The sequence below is a fragment of the Emys orbicularis genome, chromosome 2 (genome assembly GCF_028017835.1).
Source record: "Emys orbicularis isolate rEmyOrb1 chromosome 2, rEmyOrb1.hap1, whole genome shotgun sequence".
Classification (NCBI taxonomy): Eukaryota; Metazoa; Chordata; order Testudines; family Emydidae; genus Emys; species Emys orbicularis.
In genome coordinates, this window is record NC_088684.1 from 279,872,967 (window position 1) to 279,893,540 (window position 20,574).

At 49.1% G+C, this 20,574-nt stretch overlaps 1 protein-coding gene across 1 annotated transcript; it reads left to right on the forward strand.

Annotated features, from left to right (window-relative positions):
* The first annotated feature begins 6,188 nt into the window (after nt 1-6,188).
* On the forward strand, nt 6,189-19,753 carry SHH (sonic hedgehog signaling molecule). The gene is made up of 3 exons (XM_065399438.1): nt 6,189-6,497; nt 11,653-11,914; nt 19,050-19,753. Exons 1-3 carry the CDS (start codon nt 6,189-6,191, stop codon nt 19,751-19,753), a joined length of 1,275 nt encoding a protein of 424 aa, XP_065255510.1.
* The last annotated feature ends 821 nt before the right edge of the window (nt 19,754-20,574 follow it).

Genomic DNA, 20,574 nt, shown 5'->3' on the forward strand with positions numbered 1-20,574 from the left:
CATGCTGTGTCTGAGCCAAAGCCACTGGAGTTAATGCAGAGCCTGATTTTCAGCAATACAATGGTACTCACAGAGTGCCAATGCTTTCAATGATGGTATGGTTGCCCAACACCTCTGAATGTCAGGCCAATGAGGGCCATCTAAATGTGATTCTCTGTGTGTCTGTCTTGGCGCTATTCATCTACAATAGGTGCCACTGAGAGACTACGACACTAGAGCCAGAACCTCTGCAAGGGGCAATGGAAGATGCTGGGCCTGCTGCAACCCTTGATCTCAGCAACAGTAGTTGTAAGAGAGGATGAAGCTGCTGCTGCAGAGGCTGAGAGTGACAGCTGAAGTTGCTGCAACAGGGGAGAAATCCTGACCCCACTGAAGTCCATGGGAGAATTGCCATGGACTTCAGTGGGGCCTGAATGTCACACTAGGAGTTGAAAGTACAGGAGCTGGGACTTCTCCAGGGGAGATGAGGGCAGACAATTCTGGAGCCCACACCTGATAACAGAGCAGTTCCAGTGAGCTAGGTGGGGAGAGGAATTAGCCACTGACCTGGAGCAGGAGATGCTCCATGGAAATGAAAGGGGCTGACTCACTGGAGCAGTGTGCTAGGCCTGGAGCTGGCCCTGCAGCAGTGCCAGTGGGAGGTGCTGGGCTAGAACCATTGTCAAGGCAGGCTTAAGCTACAGCTTGCAGTGGAGGTGAGAAGCGCCCAAAATGGAGGTGGCCCAGTCAGTAGGTTGGAGCCAGCTGCAGGTGTAGGGAGAAATGCCCGAGAGAGGAGCAGGCCTCCCTGGAACTACGATTAGAGGAAAGAGAAGGAGCCCCTGGCTACAGAGAGGGCAGGGTGAGGGAGGCTGGAGGCAGAGCCCTTATAGGAGAGGTAAGAGGCGCTGGACCCTGCAGCGCAGGTGGGAGGCCTTAACCCCACCCCCAAGCCGGTGCAGCGGGAGTGAGATGCGCTGGAGCCCGACCAAGAGGGTTGCCCGCAGGGCGCGAAGCAGAGGTGGCAGAGCCCTGCAGTGGTGGGGGGGGGGGGGAGGACACTGGAATCTGGCTGCAGAGCAGCTGGGGGCACTGGAATCTGGTTGCAGTGCAGAGGGGGGGAGGCGCTCAGCCCGCTGCCGCGCTGACAGGCGCTGGAGCCCTGGGGATGGCGCGGGCTGGAAACACTGCAAGGGTGGGGGAGCGGGGAGAGGAGCCGGACCCTGCCGCAGCCCGAGCGCCGCGGAGGCGCTGCTGGAGCAGCTGGGGTGGGAGCCTGCGGGAGAAGCGCTGCAACCGGGTGCTTGGCAGAGGGGGTCCGGCGGTGCCTCTCGGGGCGGCGGGATCCAGGGGGCCAGCCGGCGCTGTGAGTACCGGGCTCGGGCGGGTCCCAGGCAGCCCTGCCCTAGGTGCGGGAATAGGCCCGACTGAGACTCGGGTCCAGTGGACACAGCTGCGGCAGCCAGCGGCCGCCCTTCGCCGCTGCTTCCCTGGCAACTTTCAGACACCGGGAGAAAAGCACTGAGGGGGGCTAGCGCCTGCCGAGCGCCTGGGGGCCGGGATCTGGGACGCCCTGCCGAGCGCCTGGGGGGCGGGATCGGGGGCTCCCTGCCGTGTGTCTGGGGCGCCCTGCCGAGCGCCTGCGGGGCGGGATCGGGGGCGCCCTGCCGTGTGTTTGGGGGCGGGATCGGGGGCGCCCTGCCGAGCGCCTGGGGGGCGGGATCGGGGACGCCCTGCGGTGAATCTGGGGCGCCCTGCCGAGCGCCTGGGGGGCGGGATCGGGGACGCCCTGCCGAGCGCCTGGGGGAGGGATCGGGGGCGCCCTGCCGTATGTCTGGGGGGGCGGGATCGGGGGCGCCCTGCAGTGAGTCTGGGGCGCCCTGCCGAGCGCCTAGGGGGAGGGATCGGGGGCTCCCTGCCATGTGTATTGGGGGCCGGGGCGCCCTGCCGAGCGCCTGGGGGGCCCTGCCGAGCGCCGGGGAGAGATCGGGCCCCTTATGTGCGCCGAGGGTTGGATCGGGGTGCGCTGGTGGGCGGAAGCGGAAAGGAGAACCCCGTTATGTGACAGAGAGAGGGAATCGGGGAGCGGAAGGTGGGCAACGATGTGCCAGAAGAGACGTGCGGGGGCAGGGAGGTGGCCGGGGGAAGAAATGCGCCGTTGACAAGGATTCTCCTATTGTGCCAGGGCAGGGCTGGCATCCAGCAGTGGGCAGCAGCGGGCCCGGGAAGTGATGGGGAGAGAAAGGCACAGAGGGCAGGGAGCATCTCACATGGGTGGGGAGGAGACAGGAGAATTGGGGAGAGGCTTGCACAGAGGTTATCCAGATGTGCCAGGGCACGGGCTGGCCTCCTGCACTGGGCATAGGAAGGAGGGGAAGTTGGAGGGGGAAGGCTGAAGAGAGAGCCTAGATGCGCTGTACGGATAGGCACGGCAGGGGAGGGAAGCAGTGACTGGCAGCTGAGCTAGAGACACCCCGCAAGGAGAGGCCCGGAGTGATGGCTAGAGAGAGAGTGATACTGGCGGGGGTAGATACAGAGATGCTGCTAATGGAGAGAGACCTGGAGAGCTCAGCAGTAGGGTTACAGGACTGGGGGGGGGGGGGGGGCACGCCAGATATGCATTGATGCTCCGCATTTTAAAGACGGAGCGATGAGGCAGTGGGGTGTTGGAGACAAAGTGCCAGGAAGAAAGAGCGGGTGTCGGGGGGGGGGGGGGGAAGAGGTGTTAGAACCCTCCTCGCAGTCTGATGCAGACAGAGCCTGGATACAGGGCAGCAGAGAGACCTGCTTTGTTGTTTCCCCAAAGAGTTTAGGGCTGCCTGGTGAGGGGCGAGGGTGTAGGAGTGGGCTGGTGTCTCTGGGACCTGGAGGCACTGGGATCTGAAGGTGGGGGCAGGCTTGTGAATGGAAAACAGAGACACTAGGCACCTGAAGGCAGAGGGAGGGGGGCAGCCTTTGAAATGGATGGGACCTCAAGGTAGGGGCACTTTTATGTCTGTTGGGCCTCAAGGCGGAAGGAAGGAATCCTGTGTCCAGGACCGGAAGCAGAGGAAGGGAGCTGTCTTGCATCTGGGGACCTAGAGGAGGAGAGGGAGCAATCTTTTCTCGGTGGGACTGTCTCACGAAAAAGGAGGCAGCCGACTTGTGTCTGGGGACCTGCAGGCAGCGGAGGGAGCAGCCTCTGTGACCTTTTAGGCATGTGGGAGGCGAAGCCAGGAGCAATCTAGTGGCTAGGGACCTGAAGGCAGAGGGATCAGGGCTCTGCATCTTTCCCTTCTGAGGCTTGGCAGCTTTTCCAGCTCCATTTGGTTGAAGAAGGGAAGATTCTTTCACAAAAGAGCAAAAGAAAAAGCCAAGAGAGCTTCCGATTTCTGAGACAACTGGACTCAACATTGATTTTTTTAATCCAAGACTGAGCGATTAATCCTCCTAAAGAAGGCATCAGTGCCCGAATAGTGGTTGTCGGTTTTTTAATGCACACACACATACACATATATTATACACAGAATTTACAATCTCAAAAATCCAGGCACATCGGGTAAAAGTGTGCTCCGGTCTCTTTAGCCCCAGTATTTCTTTAGAAGTTATGGTTAAAAAGATGTAATTTTAGTAACAGCACAAACTAGTATTATTGAGGCATGCAGAATTTATCATCAAGGCACAAAGGCTGAAGTGGAGAGGCTGCCCCCCTCCTACCCCATAGAAATAACCTTCCGTTTGCATTCACGTTCATTTCTCTACTGGGTCATCAGAAAGTACAGCTGGTAGCCATAGACTTTAGGTGAAACTGACCAGATCCACCCAGAAACCATAGCTCTGCTTTCTTTCACATCTAATTTGATAGCAGGCTGATTTTAAGCTTCCCATCGTTACAACTTTTCTTGATTTCTCCCTTTTCTCCCCCCATGCATTTATTGCTTGCATTTAATTAATTCCTTCTTTGCGTTTCCTTTCCTGTTAATCTTTGGGTGACTGCTTTGTACATATGGCAATCTGATAATGAGGGTGTTTATCCTTATTCTATACTTCATCATTGCAATGTCCACGCATTTACTAACTGGTGCATCGATCATCTTTCGGGGGCGGGGGGAAAAATAGGGGGGGTGATAAAGGATTTGTAATATCCCCCACCGTTAGTAGTACTTACACCCTGGCACTATCTAATCAACTGTTACATCAAGTCATGCTGTTTGAGGCAACCACATCAAAAGAATATACGCTTTTTTGTATAAGTTATATATTCCCTGTATCTTGTCTTTGCACGCGCGCACACACACACTCACACACACACAAGTTAGTTTAAAAAATAGTGTCAAGCAGGTATTTAGCTGTTGTACAACTTGTTTCTTAAACTAAGTTATTTCTCTGTGAGAAGTTAAAAGGTAAATCTTTCCAGATTCCAAGTTTAAAAATGGAAAGGGGAAATCAATGAAGTAGTAAAAATAAAAAGAAAATTGCTTGTCTTTTTTTCTTAGGGGAGGATCACAGGTTGAAATCGGTCTGTCAGTTTTGAACGTTCATTTGCCTTTAAAAAAAATTCTAAAGGAAAATCACATACAGTCCTCTGAAACTCTGGTATTCTGTGTGTTACAGCTTAGGACAGAAAACTTTTTAGCACTTAAAACTATGTTGGTTTTTGTAAAGTCCATTTTTACCCGGTTTAAGTTGATTCAACTTAGTTATGTCGCAGACTGGAAAACTCCCATGTGCACCTTGTCCCAAAAAGTTTGTCCTTTTAAATAAAGTGGATTTTGTTCCTGAGAAGGGGAACTTTGGGATTACTTCAACGTGTCGCTTAGGATTTTCAAGAACTCTTTAAAAAAGTCTTTAAAGTTTCTAAATTCTTGGACAAATTGTATTTTCTTTGGAGCAAAAGCAAATGAGCTCTTTACAGAAACAGAAGTGTTTGTTCATAGTGGGACGCTGCTTTTCTGTCTAACCTGCTTTATCAGCACCATCTCTCTGCGATTTTGCTCGTCTCTCAACACCTTTGTCTGATTAGTAGCTTTTGGAGATCGGGATAAAGACATCACTTGCCACGCTGCATAAGATAACAATTAATTTAACATTAAACTTATCCTCTTTCCATTCACTTTACTTGGATCGATCTCTGGTAATTGTGTTTGCGGATGCTTTCAATACTATGCTTTTCTAAAAACTTAATGACACCCCACAAGAAGGTATAAGGGTTTTAAATGCACTTCTTAGAGTTAGACCAAAGAAACAAAGCATATAGTCCCAACATGCTCAGGAATCAGAGTCTGGTCTTTTTTAATCAGTTCGCTGCTTGTTTCTTTCTTCAGGTACAATATTTTCTTATTTAAAGTTGTTTTGTAATAAAGTACCATTTAACATCTATATACACTGCAATTGCATCATATAAAAGTTATACACACAAACTTTATAAAACTACCATTTTATATTTAAAAATATACTTTTTTCCTCCCCTAAGCCAGTCACTTACCTGCTGAAAAAGTAAATGTGTTTGAAAAGTCCTATTGCTTTCATGCAACATTTCTTTTCAATGAAAAAGAAAGATACACTTAGACGGGTTAATTTTCAAATGGCTAGTCATTTTGCCCCTGAAAGATTATTTTTCAGAGTTGTTTGATAGCCAACTTTTTATTTTATTTTTATTTTTATTTAAACCCGTCCTTAAAAACTTGAAATGCAGTAAGGCAGCCTGCTAATATTTTTATTTCACAGAGACATCTGTTACTCCTGCTGACAAATGTACCACTCTGCCAAGAAAGTTTTAAAAAAAAACAGCATGTAATTGATGTTATCCCAAGAAAGCGCTATCTCCACCCCTTTCAGCTCCAAGCCCTTCAGGTAAAAGAAAAAAAAAATCTTTCAAGAATTTGTTGCCTTTTTGAGGGTTAATACATCAGAAGACAAGCTTGTCTCGCCTTGGCCAATCAGAACTCGGCTCTGGCAGCTATAATATAGAACTAAAGGCAGACTCCTCTCACAAGCGTCTCTAGCCTTGCTACCATTAAAATCAGACCCTTTTTGTCTCTCGATTGCTGTCTCACGACCAAACTCCGATGTGTTCCGTTATCAGCGACCTAAAGCCTGCCATTCCAACACCTGTCTTGCTAGGGATCGGTGGATAGTATACGATTCAGAAAGCAGACAAGGACGTAGGAAGAGAGATCTAGAGAGACAGCCAGGGATAGGCACAGAGAGCTTTGAAGTAATTGGATTCAATGGACGAAATGCGGCTGTTGACAAGAATTCTGTTGGTGGGGTTCATCTGCGTTCTTTTGGTCTCCTCTGGGCTGACTTGTGGACCAGGCAGGGGTATTGGAAAAAGGAGACACCCCAAAAAACTGACCCCTTTAGCCTATAAGCAGTTTATTCCCAATGTGGCAGAGAAGACCCTAGGGGCCAGTGGAAGATATGAAGGGAAGATCTCAAGAAACTCCGAGAGATTTAAAGAACTAACCCCAAATTACAACCCTGACATTATTTTTAAGGATGAAGAGAACACTGGAGCTGACAGACTGATGACTCAGGTAGAGCTACATAGATACATATATTTTTATTTGTTAGCATATCTGAGCAATCATAAATTAAAACGTCTTAGCATTTTTGAAAGATACCCCTGCCCTCCCCCCGTCCCCCCCCCAAAACCTCATCGGTTAGATTCATATTTAAATATCCAGTTAAGTTTGCAGGGGCATATAGCCATAGATATATATTTGTTGGGGTTTTGTGTAATACTTACAATTATAACCTTGCCATGACGTTCCCTGTAACTTGGTTAGAGATTTCTGTTTGCATTTGTCCCCAAGGCTGCACTTTGATCAAACGAATTGTATACAGCTAAGAGGACCCCAAGTGTCTAGTGACCGCCAGGCCACTCTTTCATTATTACAAATGCAGTCATCGGTTGGTACAGATGCTGACTTTTTTATATTTATTTTATTACCCTTCATTATTGTTGTTTGCAAGCGGATTCTAAATTTAGTACCTATGGAGTCTTGCACTCACAAAAGGCAGCTGAAGTCCAATCGACCATTACTCTCCTGTTTCTGTATTATATAGCTTGTATTGCAAAACCATCCTTTGCAATTGTGCCCATCAGAGCGTAAATATATTGATATTTCTTTAAGGATGCTCGCCACCAATGCTCTGGTACTTCCAAATGGGAGGGACTTGCAACTTATCAGCATTGCATCACTTCTGTTTTAAAAATCAGATGGCACAAGGTTTACAGCTGAATAAATATTGAATCGGGAGTGAATCAGAATGCGGAACCATTGTATGCAAAAAATAAACCCTCCCAAACAGCCACATTATAATAATAAATATTGTTATTGCTCACGGAAAGATAGGTGAAAGCAATTAGTCTCCCAGTTCTAGAGTTTTTGAAACTACATGGAATCTAGATGCCATCTAGACACTGGAGATGGGTTTCATCCAAATATAGGTCAACAGCCTCCCCCCTCCCTTCCCACTATTAATGTATTTTAAGTCCCTCCTTCAGTGCTATAATATAACTCGGCTGCAAGAATCGCGTTGAGCATGGGAAGAATTTCCTAAACTCTCCCCTTTGCCTCGGCTTGATTTTCCGCACGTTTACTAGGTTTATTTGGGCGAGGGACGTGTCTCCTCCAATCTCCTCCCGACCACCTTAAATCTTACTGTACCTATGAGTGTTGACGCGCGCGCCTCTGCCAGATAGAAGCGCGAGCCTCAATTAAATATGCACAGGCCACGGTGCAGAGCATGTTGTGTAGAGAGTTCCCAGTCCAATTCGATAGCAGCTTTAATCTCGCCTCCTAATGCAAGAGAAAGGCAAGTGAGAGAGGATGACTATTGTGGCATGCATTGTAAGATCCAGTCCAGTCCCTCTTATAGCCCTCGGTCATCCTCCCTTGCTGAAAAGATGCAAGACAGTGAGCCAAGTGAGACACATCTCGCATTTTCAGCTCCACTTACTCCTCTTTTATCGATCGCAACGGCTAGAATTTCAGTTTGTATCCTTTTTAATACGGCAAATGCTGCTGCTGCTGTTGCTGCTAGGAAGCCCCAGAAAAAAAAAGACGTGCTTTTATGTGTGCGTGTGTATGTGTGCGTGTGTGTAATTAGACACACACACACACACCATACTCATGAAAGAGCAAATGAAGCTTAGGTGTAGAGAGGAAGAGAGAAGGAGAGCCAGACATAGATTGAAATACAGAGGGAAAGAGATGGAGACCCACAGAGGAAGGGAAAATGTGTGATGGTGTTTTTTTAAAAGGGGGCGGTGGGCTGAAGAGGGGGAGACCCCAGCGTGTGTGGTAGTGTCTCCTTTCTCCTCTACTGCAGCCTTGGATGTGCCTTGTCTCTCTAGCTGCCCTTCCCTGGGAATACTGAGCCTTCTACATGGCTTGCCACTCTCGCTGCAATAGCTGGCAGCATTTGAACTTCTGACCTTCTGTCAACTTCCCTCAGACGAACGAAACGAAAACAAATACTTTTTCCTTCAGCGACTATTCTCGTTCCTTACACACAAGAAGGGGGGGGGGGGTAGATAACGCCGCTCTGCCTCACAGCACAGCTTAGGTACCACACCAAAATAAGAGATCAACGTCTGGCTGCAGCTTCATTACTGAACCCCCTTTGGGGAGCAAGAGAGGGGAGAAAGGGACATCGGTGATTGCATAATGATATTGGGGGAGGGGAGAGGAAGGGACAAGAGTGATCTCATACCCCTGGCTGGGGCTGGGGAGAGGTAATGGGGTGACTGAACAGTAGTGAGCCTATAGCAATGTTCGGGGTGGGTTGGAAGGGGAATTGCTCGGTGGTCTTCCAATAACAATATTGTAGGGAGGTGGTGGGAAGCTGCCGCTGACATCAGAATTCCCTCATATTGCAATCCTACAACGAGCTGGGCCAATCTCTTTCTTTCTCTCTCAATCAGCAACCTCTTGTTCTGTTAAATTCAAGCCTTTAAATGCCTGCTTCACAAGCCCTTCAACCATGGAAAGCTCTTCCCTGAATGGAATTGTTAAACTTTCAGAATCGTTGCTGAATGCATTAGCTGCTAGTTAATATTAACTTAAGAAGGGAAAAAACGCAGAGCTAGGTAAGTCAGGTTCTTAACTTTGCAGGTGACAACAGCAGTTTGCTGAATGCCCCCCCTCCTCGCCCCATATACACACACACAGCAACCATTGGCTGGATCTGTGAACGAGATAAGGGAGCCAGGTCAATATGATAAAGCTGGAATTTGTATGAAATAAAATAGAAATCTAGTGCCATACAGGCACACAACCGGTGCATGATGTGAGGAATTTGGAGATCAACTTGGCATTTAGGAAGCCCACCGGGTTGTTTACACTGACAGGTACCTGTTAAGTGTTTCCTTCAAGCAATTCATTTGTGAAGAGATTAGGGGCTGGCAGGAGAGGGCTTGTTGAACAACTTTGCCTCCACACAAAGCGTTAGTGGAGGCAGCCCTGCTGAGTTTCACGGTGGCTGAACAGAATTGGGCTTGATTTGTGGCACACGACCCAATGAATTAATAAATAGTCTGGCCTTCACGGCTTTTGACTCTGACAATCCAGTTCAGCCAATATAAAAGGAAGGAAAGTCCTTTAGTAGGTCGTTCCTTTCCCTTTTATTTTGCCAGAGAGACTTTAGCTCATATTTATAGGGGAAGGAGCTGGAATAGCAAACCCGCCTCGTCTACTCTCCTCCCTACTTGTTTTCTTAGTTATAAAATAACATGGCTTTAGACTGCTGTGCAGCTAAGGGCTTTCTCCTTGTCAGTGGCCTAAAACGTTGCATGTTTCGCCTTTTTCTCACAGTATATCTGCGAGAGAGAAATTCACAAGCTAAACTTCCTTATGGTTTTCTGCTTTTCCTAGACTAACATCACATTAAAGACCAAACAATCAGCTCTTTCCATAAAAATGTTAAGTCACATGGAACAATCGGCCAGGGAGTCCAAAGTGGACTCACCAGGGCATTTTATATTTAACTGCCACCGAAGTATTGCTAGGGTATCTCTTTATGGCTGTAATATACGCGCTGGAACTTTCCTGTTGAGCAATCCGGTCACGTACCTAAAAGTAGTGTAGCAGGAATCATGCAAGTTTTTTTCCCCTTCTGGGAGCTGTGAAAAGAACCTTTGTGGTGTGTTATTTTACACATTGATAACGTTTTGGGGTGAGTCCTCCTGTAGAAAGCCAAACATCCCTACCCACTTGATGCGTTTGCCTTTAGCTTTACTCAACTGCAGATATTTGTTTGACTGCAACAGTCAAATATCCACATCGTGAAACGGCTTTGTCCTTTTAAACAAAAATTAGCTGGCAATATGCTGTAGTCTCACATTTGCAAATGTGCCTGAAATGTATATTGCTTTTCTAATCCTCAATGGGTGTGGATGGTAGATGACCTTTTTCTAGAGCTCATTAATTCATGCAGGGCAGTATTCTATTTAAACTCTGGGATGTGATAAGAATCTACCCAAACTTTTCGTACTTTATTTAGAATGATCTCCTAGCTCCGTCCTCCCTCTTTGCCCCTTCTTTACACATTTGTCCATAACCCCTTACAATTTCTCGCCGAATTGCCGGGTCCTGCCTGGTAAATTTCATAAAACCAAGAAAACATAAAGGAAAGGAGCTAGTTAAAGAAAACAGAAAGTTAATCATGTGGCAGTGGTCTATAGAGTTAAAAGAATGTGGCACTCCATATAAAGAATGCTTGTTGTCACTCCCGGTTTCATATTCTACGATAGCTCACCTCTGGGTTTGTTGGTTTTTAACATTGCTATCAACTTGATCCCTCTCTGCTTTTCATTCTTTCCCCTAAGAGATATCGGGTGGGTTTGCTCTTATATATACACGTGTGTATATTTCAAGCAGGATGAATGTTTGTAGCCCAGGTTGGTTTAAGGACTCTAGTGAGTGATCTGCGAAGGAAAAACTCCTTCTAGCACAGAAAGGCTGTGAACGCGTATGGAGAACCTTTTCATCACCGACTTAAGTTGAAAAGACCCGGAGAGACATTGCAGGGAAAAAATATTTGACTCCCAGATGTATGGCAAGTGTTTGTCTTTTGGAAAACTTTACTCTGCTCCCAACAATGTGAAAATGCACGTCTTAGTTGGAGGAATGAGGAGAGATCGTGTCATGCTTCTGTAAAAAGCAACTAACAGTCTTAAAGGTGCCACAGGACCCTCCGTTGCTTTTTACAGATTCAGACTAACACGGCTACCCCTCTGATACTTGTCATGCTTCTGACACTCAAACAGGTTGCAGGCTGTAAGAAAGTGGGCGATCGTTTAAAAGAATGGTTATATTTCGACCCCACTCACTTCGTATTATCCGGGCTTCAACCTTCTCTGCACCGACCTCACTTTACTTCCTACATCAGACTAACAGACTTGCCCATTAGGTATCCGAGAAGCTTTTCAATTCCCCTAGGCTGGCCCCTTGCACGGATATATAGGGCGAAGTCACCAGGAGTTTTGCCCTTGACTTCAATGATAGTAGGCCCAGGATCACAGTTTACTGACTGAGCATAGCTGAGGCTTTGTCCATAGTCTTTAACTCTTGAAATGCCAGGTGTGTGTTATTTTTAATAGAGGATGGGGGGCCAGGGGGTGCTGTATAAATGCCACAGTGCCCGTGCAATGCGTGTGCCCCTTGTGTGCCCCTGTCCCTGCAGAGATGCAAAGACAAGCTGAACGCCCTGGCTATCTCGGTGATGAACCAGTGGCCCGGAGTGAAGCTGAGGGTGACCGAGGGATGGGATGAAGATGGGCACCACTCCGAGGAGTCGCTGCATTACGAGGGCCGGGCCGTGGACATCACCACCTCGGACAGGGACCGCAGCAAGTACGGCATGCTGGCTCGGCTGGCGGTAGAGGCTGGCTTCGACTGGGTCTACTACGAGTCCAAGGCCCACATCCACTGCTCCGTCAAAGCAGGTAAGGATGACAACTGAGCCTCCTGGCTCACCGCGGCTGGCACCCCAGGCCTGCCCGGGGGCGTCTAGCCAAAGCACCCCGTTAAGGACGGTGGGACCCAGGCCTGACAGGTTGGACCCGTAAGGGAGACTAAAAGTATCCCAGCAACAGGGCGTGTGAACCCCTCCCAAGGCAGCCACTGAAGGGACTACAGCATCACTGGGGGCCTACGACGGGAGGGGCACTCCCCAAGGCTAAGCCCTGGATCTGCTGCTGCTTGTGCCAAGCGCAGGTTGCATCAGAACCGGGCACTTGACCTGGGGGAGGATGCGGTTATCCAGCCATTGCTTTGCATAGCGGCTGGGCTGCTCTTCCCATTTAACTCATTTCGAGCCATACATAACTACAGGGCTTGGTCACATTTATGAGCCAGCCTCGTCCTGTGCTTCTCTGCCTACGTAGGAGGGGGCTATTAGGAGGACAATGTAGATTTAGAGTGGAGTTTACAAAGGCAGGGGAAAGCCCTCATTCCGATCACAGTGACAATCTGGGCAGAGAACTGATTCGGATATTAATACGGTTCTCTAGCTTTCTCACTCTGCGTGCGGGGGGGAAGAATGCATGCCATGTATCTGACGTGCCAGGCACCTCTATAGTCCTAGATTAATCATAAGGATGCAAAAACCTGCAGCCAACTCCACCACTCTGTTAAAGTATTGATCCCCTCCCGCCCCGACTGAGCCCACAGCTCTGCAAAATAACAGTCGTCCCCCCTGGCATTTCTTTTTTTTCTAAATTCACATAGTATCTTACAAACAAATATCGTGACCATTTAAAAACATCTAGCTGGCTGCACGCCCCGAAGTCTAGTATTATTACTATTGCCAACAGGACCTGCTAGTGTGCGCAGGAAAAAGAAAATTAATGCCATTCATGGCTTAATCTGTAGCCGCTAGGAAACCCCAGGATTTTTTTCCCCTGTGCTTACAACGCCACATGCTGTTTCAACAAAGGAATAACTTGCTAACAATAAATCGCGAAATTTGAAACTTCATTTCTGCGCATAAATTGACGCTTTTAGCAAAACTGTTAACAGTGCATAGCAGAAGAGCTGGGTTTTTCACCTCTAAGTGTTTGTTGCATAGCATCTAAACTGTATTTTAATAGCCTCTTTTAGCCAAGAAACACTTTTAAAGTGTCAAGAAATACTTAGTTGTGAAAGAAAATAATTACTCTCTCTCTAAATATATCTGTTTGCTTAGAAGTAAGGTAACTAGGGGCCTGATCCTGCTCCCATTCAAAGCAATGGCAAGACTTCCATTGACTCTACTAGTAGCAGATCAGACCCCTTAACCAGCTTTACATTCCTGGGTTGATGAAGAGCAACACTTCTCTGGCCAATGCAGGCTTTACATTGAGTCTGTGATATTGCTTTGGTTAATCTTCTGGTCTTATTTAGCCAAAGAAATCTCTACAAAGTTGCTAGTGATATTAAATGTCCTTTTCTATAGTAAAGATATCTCAGCTCAAGGTGTCTGTTTGTGATGCACAGTAACCTTATTCCAAATGAACATAATCCAACTCCATGTATATTTCATAGGAGACGAATAATTCCAAGAGAACAAATCTACTCATTAAAATTCCACACACACTTGGAGGTTTGGGGTAATATTTAGTGCATGTCAGGCAGGGTCGTGTGACTGTACTACACGGGCTTCAAGAGAGCAGGCTTGAATTCCGCCAGCTAAGTCTGATTTCAAATTGTCAAAACCTCGTTTCATGACAGAGAATCTTATGAGAAGATTAAACCCTATAATTCCAGGCAGGAAGATTCTTTATCTAGATCTCTATTTGCAAAAAGTATGATCCCGGAGATTGGAATGCAAAGAAGAGTTCCCCCAAGGTCTGAATTATTGTCATCAGGACAGAGAAGAGAGGCTGGGGTGGTAAAAGGGACATTGATAATGGGCTACTGCAAGTATTTAGAGCAAGCTCCTACATTTAAAATTCAAATACACATCTTGAGTGTCTTGGAAAAGTGGCTCTGCTGTGCAAATAGTGCTTGGAAGGTCTTGGTTTTTTGGAGAGTATGTGTGTGAATTGGCACATAGGGTTTCTGCACCTGAACAAATAGGGGGAGGGGGGTGGGGGGAAGAAGCTGGGGGGAAAATGGAAGTGTCCTCTCTTCCAAGAGTGTCTGCATTTATTACATGAATCAGAATGACAATGCTGATCCTTTATTGGATTTTAATTAGAGAACCCAAACAGCACTGCTCAAAGCAGCAGATTTTCACACCTCTGCCAATTCACTGGCATGTTTGTAGAGTTGCTACACTACTAGATCTATTCATCAAGCCCCTGAATATGCAAACAAAGCTCAAGCAAGAGCTTTACTCGGGGCTTGTACTAAGGTGTAGTTTGCTAGGAAAGGACTCTACATAAAGCGCATAGCTCGTTTGTTGCCATGTTCTCAGTGAAGAGGCCTTGGAGATCTTGCTGTTCCATTTCTGAAGCACAAGTGATAAAGTCGTTAGCAAATCAATAACATTCTAATTTTCGCCCTTCCTGTCCTTCCTGAGAAAGTCATTAGGAGACTCTCCAAGTGTTTATTTAAATCATAATAGCTTATGCACCAGCTACAGAGGCACAAAAATAAAATCTGTATCTGTGGTTTTACAACTTTTAGGAGGAAAATTACTTGGACTAGAAATTGGCACACTCAGTAACTGGGAGAAAACTGCAGTGAAATCAAGGGAGGGAGCAAGAATGGAAATAAATTTTATCAAATGCCCTGGCTACAGTGGAATACTGTGGGTGCAACCGAATACACAAAAATGTAACTAGGGTGTTCAGGAACATCCAGGAATCACTAGGTGAAATTCCAGACCCTATGCTATGGAAGAGGGCAGAATAGCCAGTCATGCCGGTCCCTTCTGGCCTGAAAAGCTTTTAAATTTCTACATATTATAGTAATATTTTCAAGGACAGAGAATTCAAATCCATAAATGTGGGTTGATCTTGTTTTTAAAATGGCTAGGATTTCTCTGAAGGACTAATAATGAGGCAGTGGTGACAGAATAACCAAGAGCCCCAAAATTTAGGATCAGGTTAAAATTTAGCCCCAATGACTAGCCTGTCATTGTGCATAAAGTAGAGGGTGTTTTAAGGTTAGGTAGGGGGCTGGGGAGGGTGGAGGGAAACACTCCTTACCTGGGCTGAGCAGAGACTTTTGACTTAGCGAGGGAGGCAAATACTCTCTTATCTGGGGTGGAAGGAGCTGCAGAGAATCCTCACCTGGTGTGTGGGCACAGAGACTGCTCTGAGGGAGTGCTCAGAAGTTCCTAAGGCAATGAGAGGCAGGAGGATCTAGTGGATAGGACAGTGGACTAAGGGCTTGTCAACACCTAAAATACAACAGTGGCACTGCTGTGGCACCTCAGTGTAAATATTACCTATGCCCATAGGAGGGGTTCTCCTATAAGGGTAGGTACTACACCTCCCTAAGAGGCGGTAGCTACGGCAATGGAAGAATTCTTCCATCCCCCTAGCACTGTCTACCCCGGCGTTAGGCTGGTAAAACTACATCCCTTGGGTGTGGATTTTTTACATCCCTCAGAGACATAGCTATGTCTAAGTAAGTTCCCAGTGTAGACCAGTCCTAAAGCCAGGGGTGTGAAAAAAAATACCCCCTGACTAACAAGAATTTTACGAATGAAAAGTGCCGGTGTGGACAGCAGTTTGTTGGTGGAAGATGCTCTCTCATTGGGGGTGGTTTTATTTTGCCAGCAGGAGAGCTCTGTCCTGCCAGCAAGGAGTGGCTACACTGCATACCTTACAGCGGCAGCCATGCCACGTAAGGTGCACAGTGTAGACCTTGCCTAAGAGTCAGGAGCCCTGGGAGCTAAGTCTAGCTCTACCATTGACTTGCTATGTGACATTAAGCCAGTCACTTCACTTCTCTGTGCCTCTGATTCCCCTTCCGCCCTTTGGTTTTGGCTGTATTAGGTCTGGTCTACACTACAGACCTATATCGGTAGAACTATGTTACTCAGGGATGTGAAAAATCCACCCCCCTGCGTGACATATACCGACCTAATCCCCTGGGTAGACAGTGCTCTTGGTGGGAGAACTTGACTCAGCTAATGCCTCTCAGGGAGATGAATTAACTACGCCGACGGGAGAGCTGTCTCCTGTCGGCCTAGTGTCTTCATTGAAGCGCTACAGCGGCTACGCCAATGCAGTGTTTAAAATGTAAACTTGCCCTTACACTGTCTATGAATCGGCAGCACAACTATGGCGAGTGTAGACACTTGCTAAGTGACAGAAGAGCGTCTCCCATTGCTGTAGTTAATCCACCACTCTGAGAGGCAGTAGCTAGGTCCACAGAATTCTTCCGTCAGGCAGGTCTACAGTACAGCCTGAGTTGATATAATTTACGTCACTCAGGGGTGTGAAAAAGCCCCCCCCCCCCCCCCCGTAGCGACACAAGTTTTGCACTGTCCACACAGGTGCTATGTCGGTGGGAAACGTAGCTTCCGCTTCTCGCTGAAATTGAGTAATTATGCCGATGGGAGAGCGCTCTCCTGTCAGCATAGCGCGTCTTCACCAGATACACTACAACAGTGCAGCAGCGCCAATGTAGCACTGTAGTGTAGACTTACCCAACCTAGCGGTATCTATCCCAGGGGGTTAGGTCAGTTTAACTATGTATCTCAGGGGTGTGATTTTTTCATAGCCCTGAGCAGTGTAACTAGGTCACCCTAAATTGTAAAAGTGCACAATTTAACTATGAACTTTTCTACTGGGGAAATTGACTGGAATAAAGTATTCCACATGGACATGATATTGCAGAATAAAAGTGATTTTATTCCAGAATAACAACTCCACTTTGGAAGTGCACTAATTATTCAGGATTAAAGTTTTTTTTTTTCCAGAGTAGTGTCCACATGGGGAGCTATTCTGGAATAGTTACTGCAGAATAGGTCATTTTGCAGTAGCTATTCTGGTCAATTTCCCCCATGTAGACAAGGCAACATTAATTTTGAAACTGATCCAGTTAAACTGGCCCAACCCCCATCTAATATAAACCACTTACACTGGTTTAAAGTGTTAGCTTATATTGAGTTAGCTTCAGCTTCAACTGGATGATTGCCCGTTCTGTTCATTCCTCTGAAGCAATGGGATTGGCCACTGTCAGAAGACAGGCTATTGGTCTACATGGACCATTGGTCTGACCCTGTATGGCCGTTCTTATGTTCTTTGTAATGTAAGTGCAGCTACAAAGGAGGCTGCACCACTTTCACAAGATCAGTTTTATTACTTTAGTGAAAGCGGAGCACTTTTCTAGACAAGGCATTAACTGTCTTGTCTAGTTAGACTGTGAACTCCTTGGGGCAGGGACTCTCTCTGGTGATGTGTATATCTGATGCCTAGCACACGTGGCCCCTGGGGCCTCTAGGCCCTACTGTACTACTATTAATGGAGGAGGGGGGGAGGATGCAAAAACTCCTAGGAGAGGAAGGGGTTCACAGCTACTAACCTGAGCTGGAAAGGTGGCATGCTAAGGCCACTGCTATAAATGTGTGCACTGAAACTCATAACCTGAGGTGTGGAATGCAGACAACTCCTAACCTGGGGATATGGGGAGGAGGACGCTGAGCAGACTTGGCTAGGGAACGTATGTCTTATGGGAGAGGAGGTGGGGGGACTGTGGGATGCAGAGAGCCCCTGCCCTTGGCTCTATGGGGTGGGGGAAGAGATAGAGAGAGTCCCTGCCCTTGGCGGGGGGGGGGGGGAGAGATGTAGAGAGCCCCTGCCTTTGGCTCTATAGGGGGAAGGGGGGTGGGATGCAAAGAGCTCCTGCCCTTGGCTGTATGGGGGGAGGGGGGGTGGGATGCAGAGAGCCCCTGCCCGTGGCTCTATAGGGGGAAGGGGGGCCGGGATGCAAAGAGCCCCCTTACCCTTGGCTCTATGGGGGGGGGGGATGCAGAGAGCCCCTGCCCTTGGCTGTATGGGGGGAAGGGGGGGAGAGATGCAGAGAGCCCCTGCCCTTGGCTGTATGGGGGGAAGGGGGGGGAGAGATGCAGAGAGCCCCTGCCCTTGGCTGTATGGGGGGGAGGGGGGGGAGAGATGCAGAGAGCCCCTGCCCTTGGCTGTATGGGGGGAAGGGGGGGGGAGAGATGCAGAGAGCCCCTGCCCTTGGCTGTATGGGGGGAAAGATGCAGAGAGCCCCTGCCCTTGGCTCTATAGGGGGAAGGGGGGCAGGATGCAAAGAGCCCCCTTACCCTTGGCTCTATGGGGGGGGGACGGGATGCAGAGAGCCCCTGCCTCTGGCTCCATGGGGAGGGGGCGGGATGCAAGGAGCCCCCTTACCCTTGGCTCTATGGGGGGCGGGATGCAGAGAGCCCCTGGGTAATTGTGTGTTGGGACAAGAAATGAAGCCAACCCATAGGCTGAAAGGGCGGGATGCCGAGCAGCTGCCTGATGCCTGTGTGTAGGATGCAGACAGTGGAGGTCGCAGAGAGCCCCTGCCCTTGGCTCTATGGGGGGCGGGGGGATGCAGAGAGCCCGGGGGGGGGGGAGAGTGCAAAAGAATGGAAGCGGGGTGCAGAGAGCCCGGCGGGGGGTGTGTATGTGCAGAAGAACGGGAGCGGGGGGGGGGGTGCAGAGAGCCCGGGGGGAGGATGCAGAAGAATGGGGAGGGGGCGCAGAGAGCCCGGGGGGTGCAGAAGAACGGGAACGGCGCGCAGAGAGCCTGGCGCGGGGGGGTGGGGGGGAGTGCAGAGAGCACAGGGGGAGGGTGCAGAAGAACGGGAGTGGGATGCAGAGAGCACGGGGGAGGGTGCAGAAGAGCGGGGGGGGGGCGCAAAGAGCCCGGGGGGAGGGTGCAGAAGAACGGGAGCGGGGCGCAGAGAGCCCGGGAAGGAGGGTGCAGAAGTACGGGAGCGGGGCGCAAAGAGCCCGGGGGGAGGGTGCAGAAGAACGGGAGTGGGATGCAGAGAGCACAGGGGGAGGGTGCAGAAGAGCGGGGGGGGGGGGGGCGCAAAGAGCCCGGGGGGAGGGTGCAGAAGTACGGGAGCGGGGCGCAGAGAGCCCGGCCCGGGGCCCCCTCCGTCCGCCCCCGGCTCTAACCCGTGCGCCTCTCTCGCCCGCACAGAAAACTCGGTGGCCGCCAAGTCGGGCGGCTGCTTCCCGGGCTCGGCCACGGTGCACCTGGAGCAGGGCGGCACGAAGCGGGTGCGGGACCTGAGCCCCGGGGACCGCGTGCTGGCGGCGGACGCGCAGGGCCGGCTGCTCTACAGCGACTTCCTGGCCTTCCTGGACCGCGAGCACGGCGCCCCCAAGCTCTTCTACGTGATCGAGACGCGGCAGCCGCGCGCCCGCCTGCTGCTCACCGCCGCCCACCTGCTCTTCGTGGCGCCCCCGCACAACCACTCCCAGCCCGAGCCCGCCCGCAGCCGCGCCCTCTTCGCCAGCCGCGTGCGGCCGGGCCAGCGGGTCTACGTGCTGGGCGAGGGCGGCCGGCGGCTGCTGCCCGCCGCGGTGCACAGCGTCTCCCTGCGGGAGGAGGCCTCGGGGGCCTACGCCCCGCTCACGGCCCAGGGCACCATCCTCATCAACCGGGTGCTGGCCTCCTGCTACGCCGTCATCGAGGAGCACAGCTGGGCGCACTGGGCCTTCGCCCCCTTCCGCCTGGCCCACGCCCTGCTGGCCGTGCTCTCCCCCAGCGCCAGCCTGCCCGAGGCGGAGCCCGCCCCCCCAGGCCTCCACTGGTACTCGCGCCTCCTCTACCGCATCGGCAGCTGGGTGCTGGACAGTGACTCCCTGCACCCGCTGGGCATGGCCGTGCAGGCCAGCTGAGAGCAGAGCAGCTCCGCCCCCGCCGCCAGGCCCAGGCAGCCGAGAGAGAAAGAGAGGGAAAAAAACAAACTCACAGGAAAAAGAAAAGGAAAAACATATTTTTAAAGGCGAGCACGGCTTAAGACATAATAATAATAATAATAATAAAAATAATAATAAAGTAGGACAGTCCAAAGTAGACTTTAAGGAAAACAAAGACCCCGGGAAGTTTTGTTCTGTTTAGTTTATAAATATATTATATATATATTTTTATTTGGTTGGTTATTTTGTTCTGTTCTCTTGGTTGTTGTTTTGTTTTTCCTCCTCTCCTGGATATTTATTGGTTTGGTATTTTGAATAGATGTTTTAAAATGGATATGAACCGGACCTTCAAGAGCCTTAAGAAGTTTCTTTGATAATTTATTATCACCTGAACTGCACTCACAGGGGAAAACATTATTTTGTGAGGCCAAGCAAAACTGCGCAGAGTCTATTTTTCTACATGTCACATGTGTCCTGACTTTCAGAAAGCAAAATTCTGTACTTTTCCCATCCCTCCATTGCAATGCTCCTTCTTTTCAGCAAGTCTAAACACAAACAAAAGACAAACTTCATGGGGTCCATAAATTATATTTTTGTACACAGAATTGTAAATTAGATTTTTTTGAGAGATCAATACTTAACTTGAATCACATTTCGTTTTTGAAATAGTGTAAAATATGAGAATATATTATTTTAATTTAAATAGTTTCAACTGTAACATCATTTCCTGTATTGTTTTTCATGTTTCTTAAATATTTTGCTTTGTAAAAACAGCATTTGGCCACGTTCTTGGAAGTCAA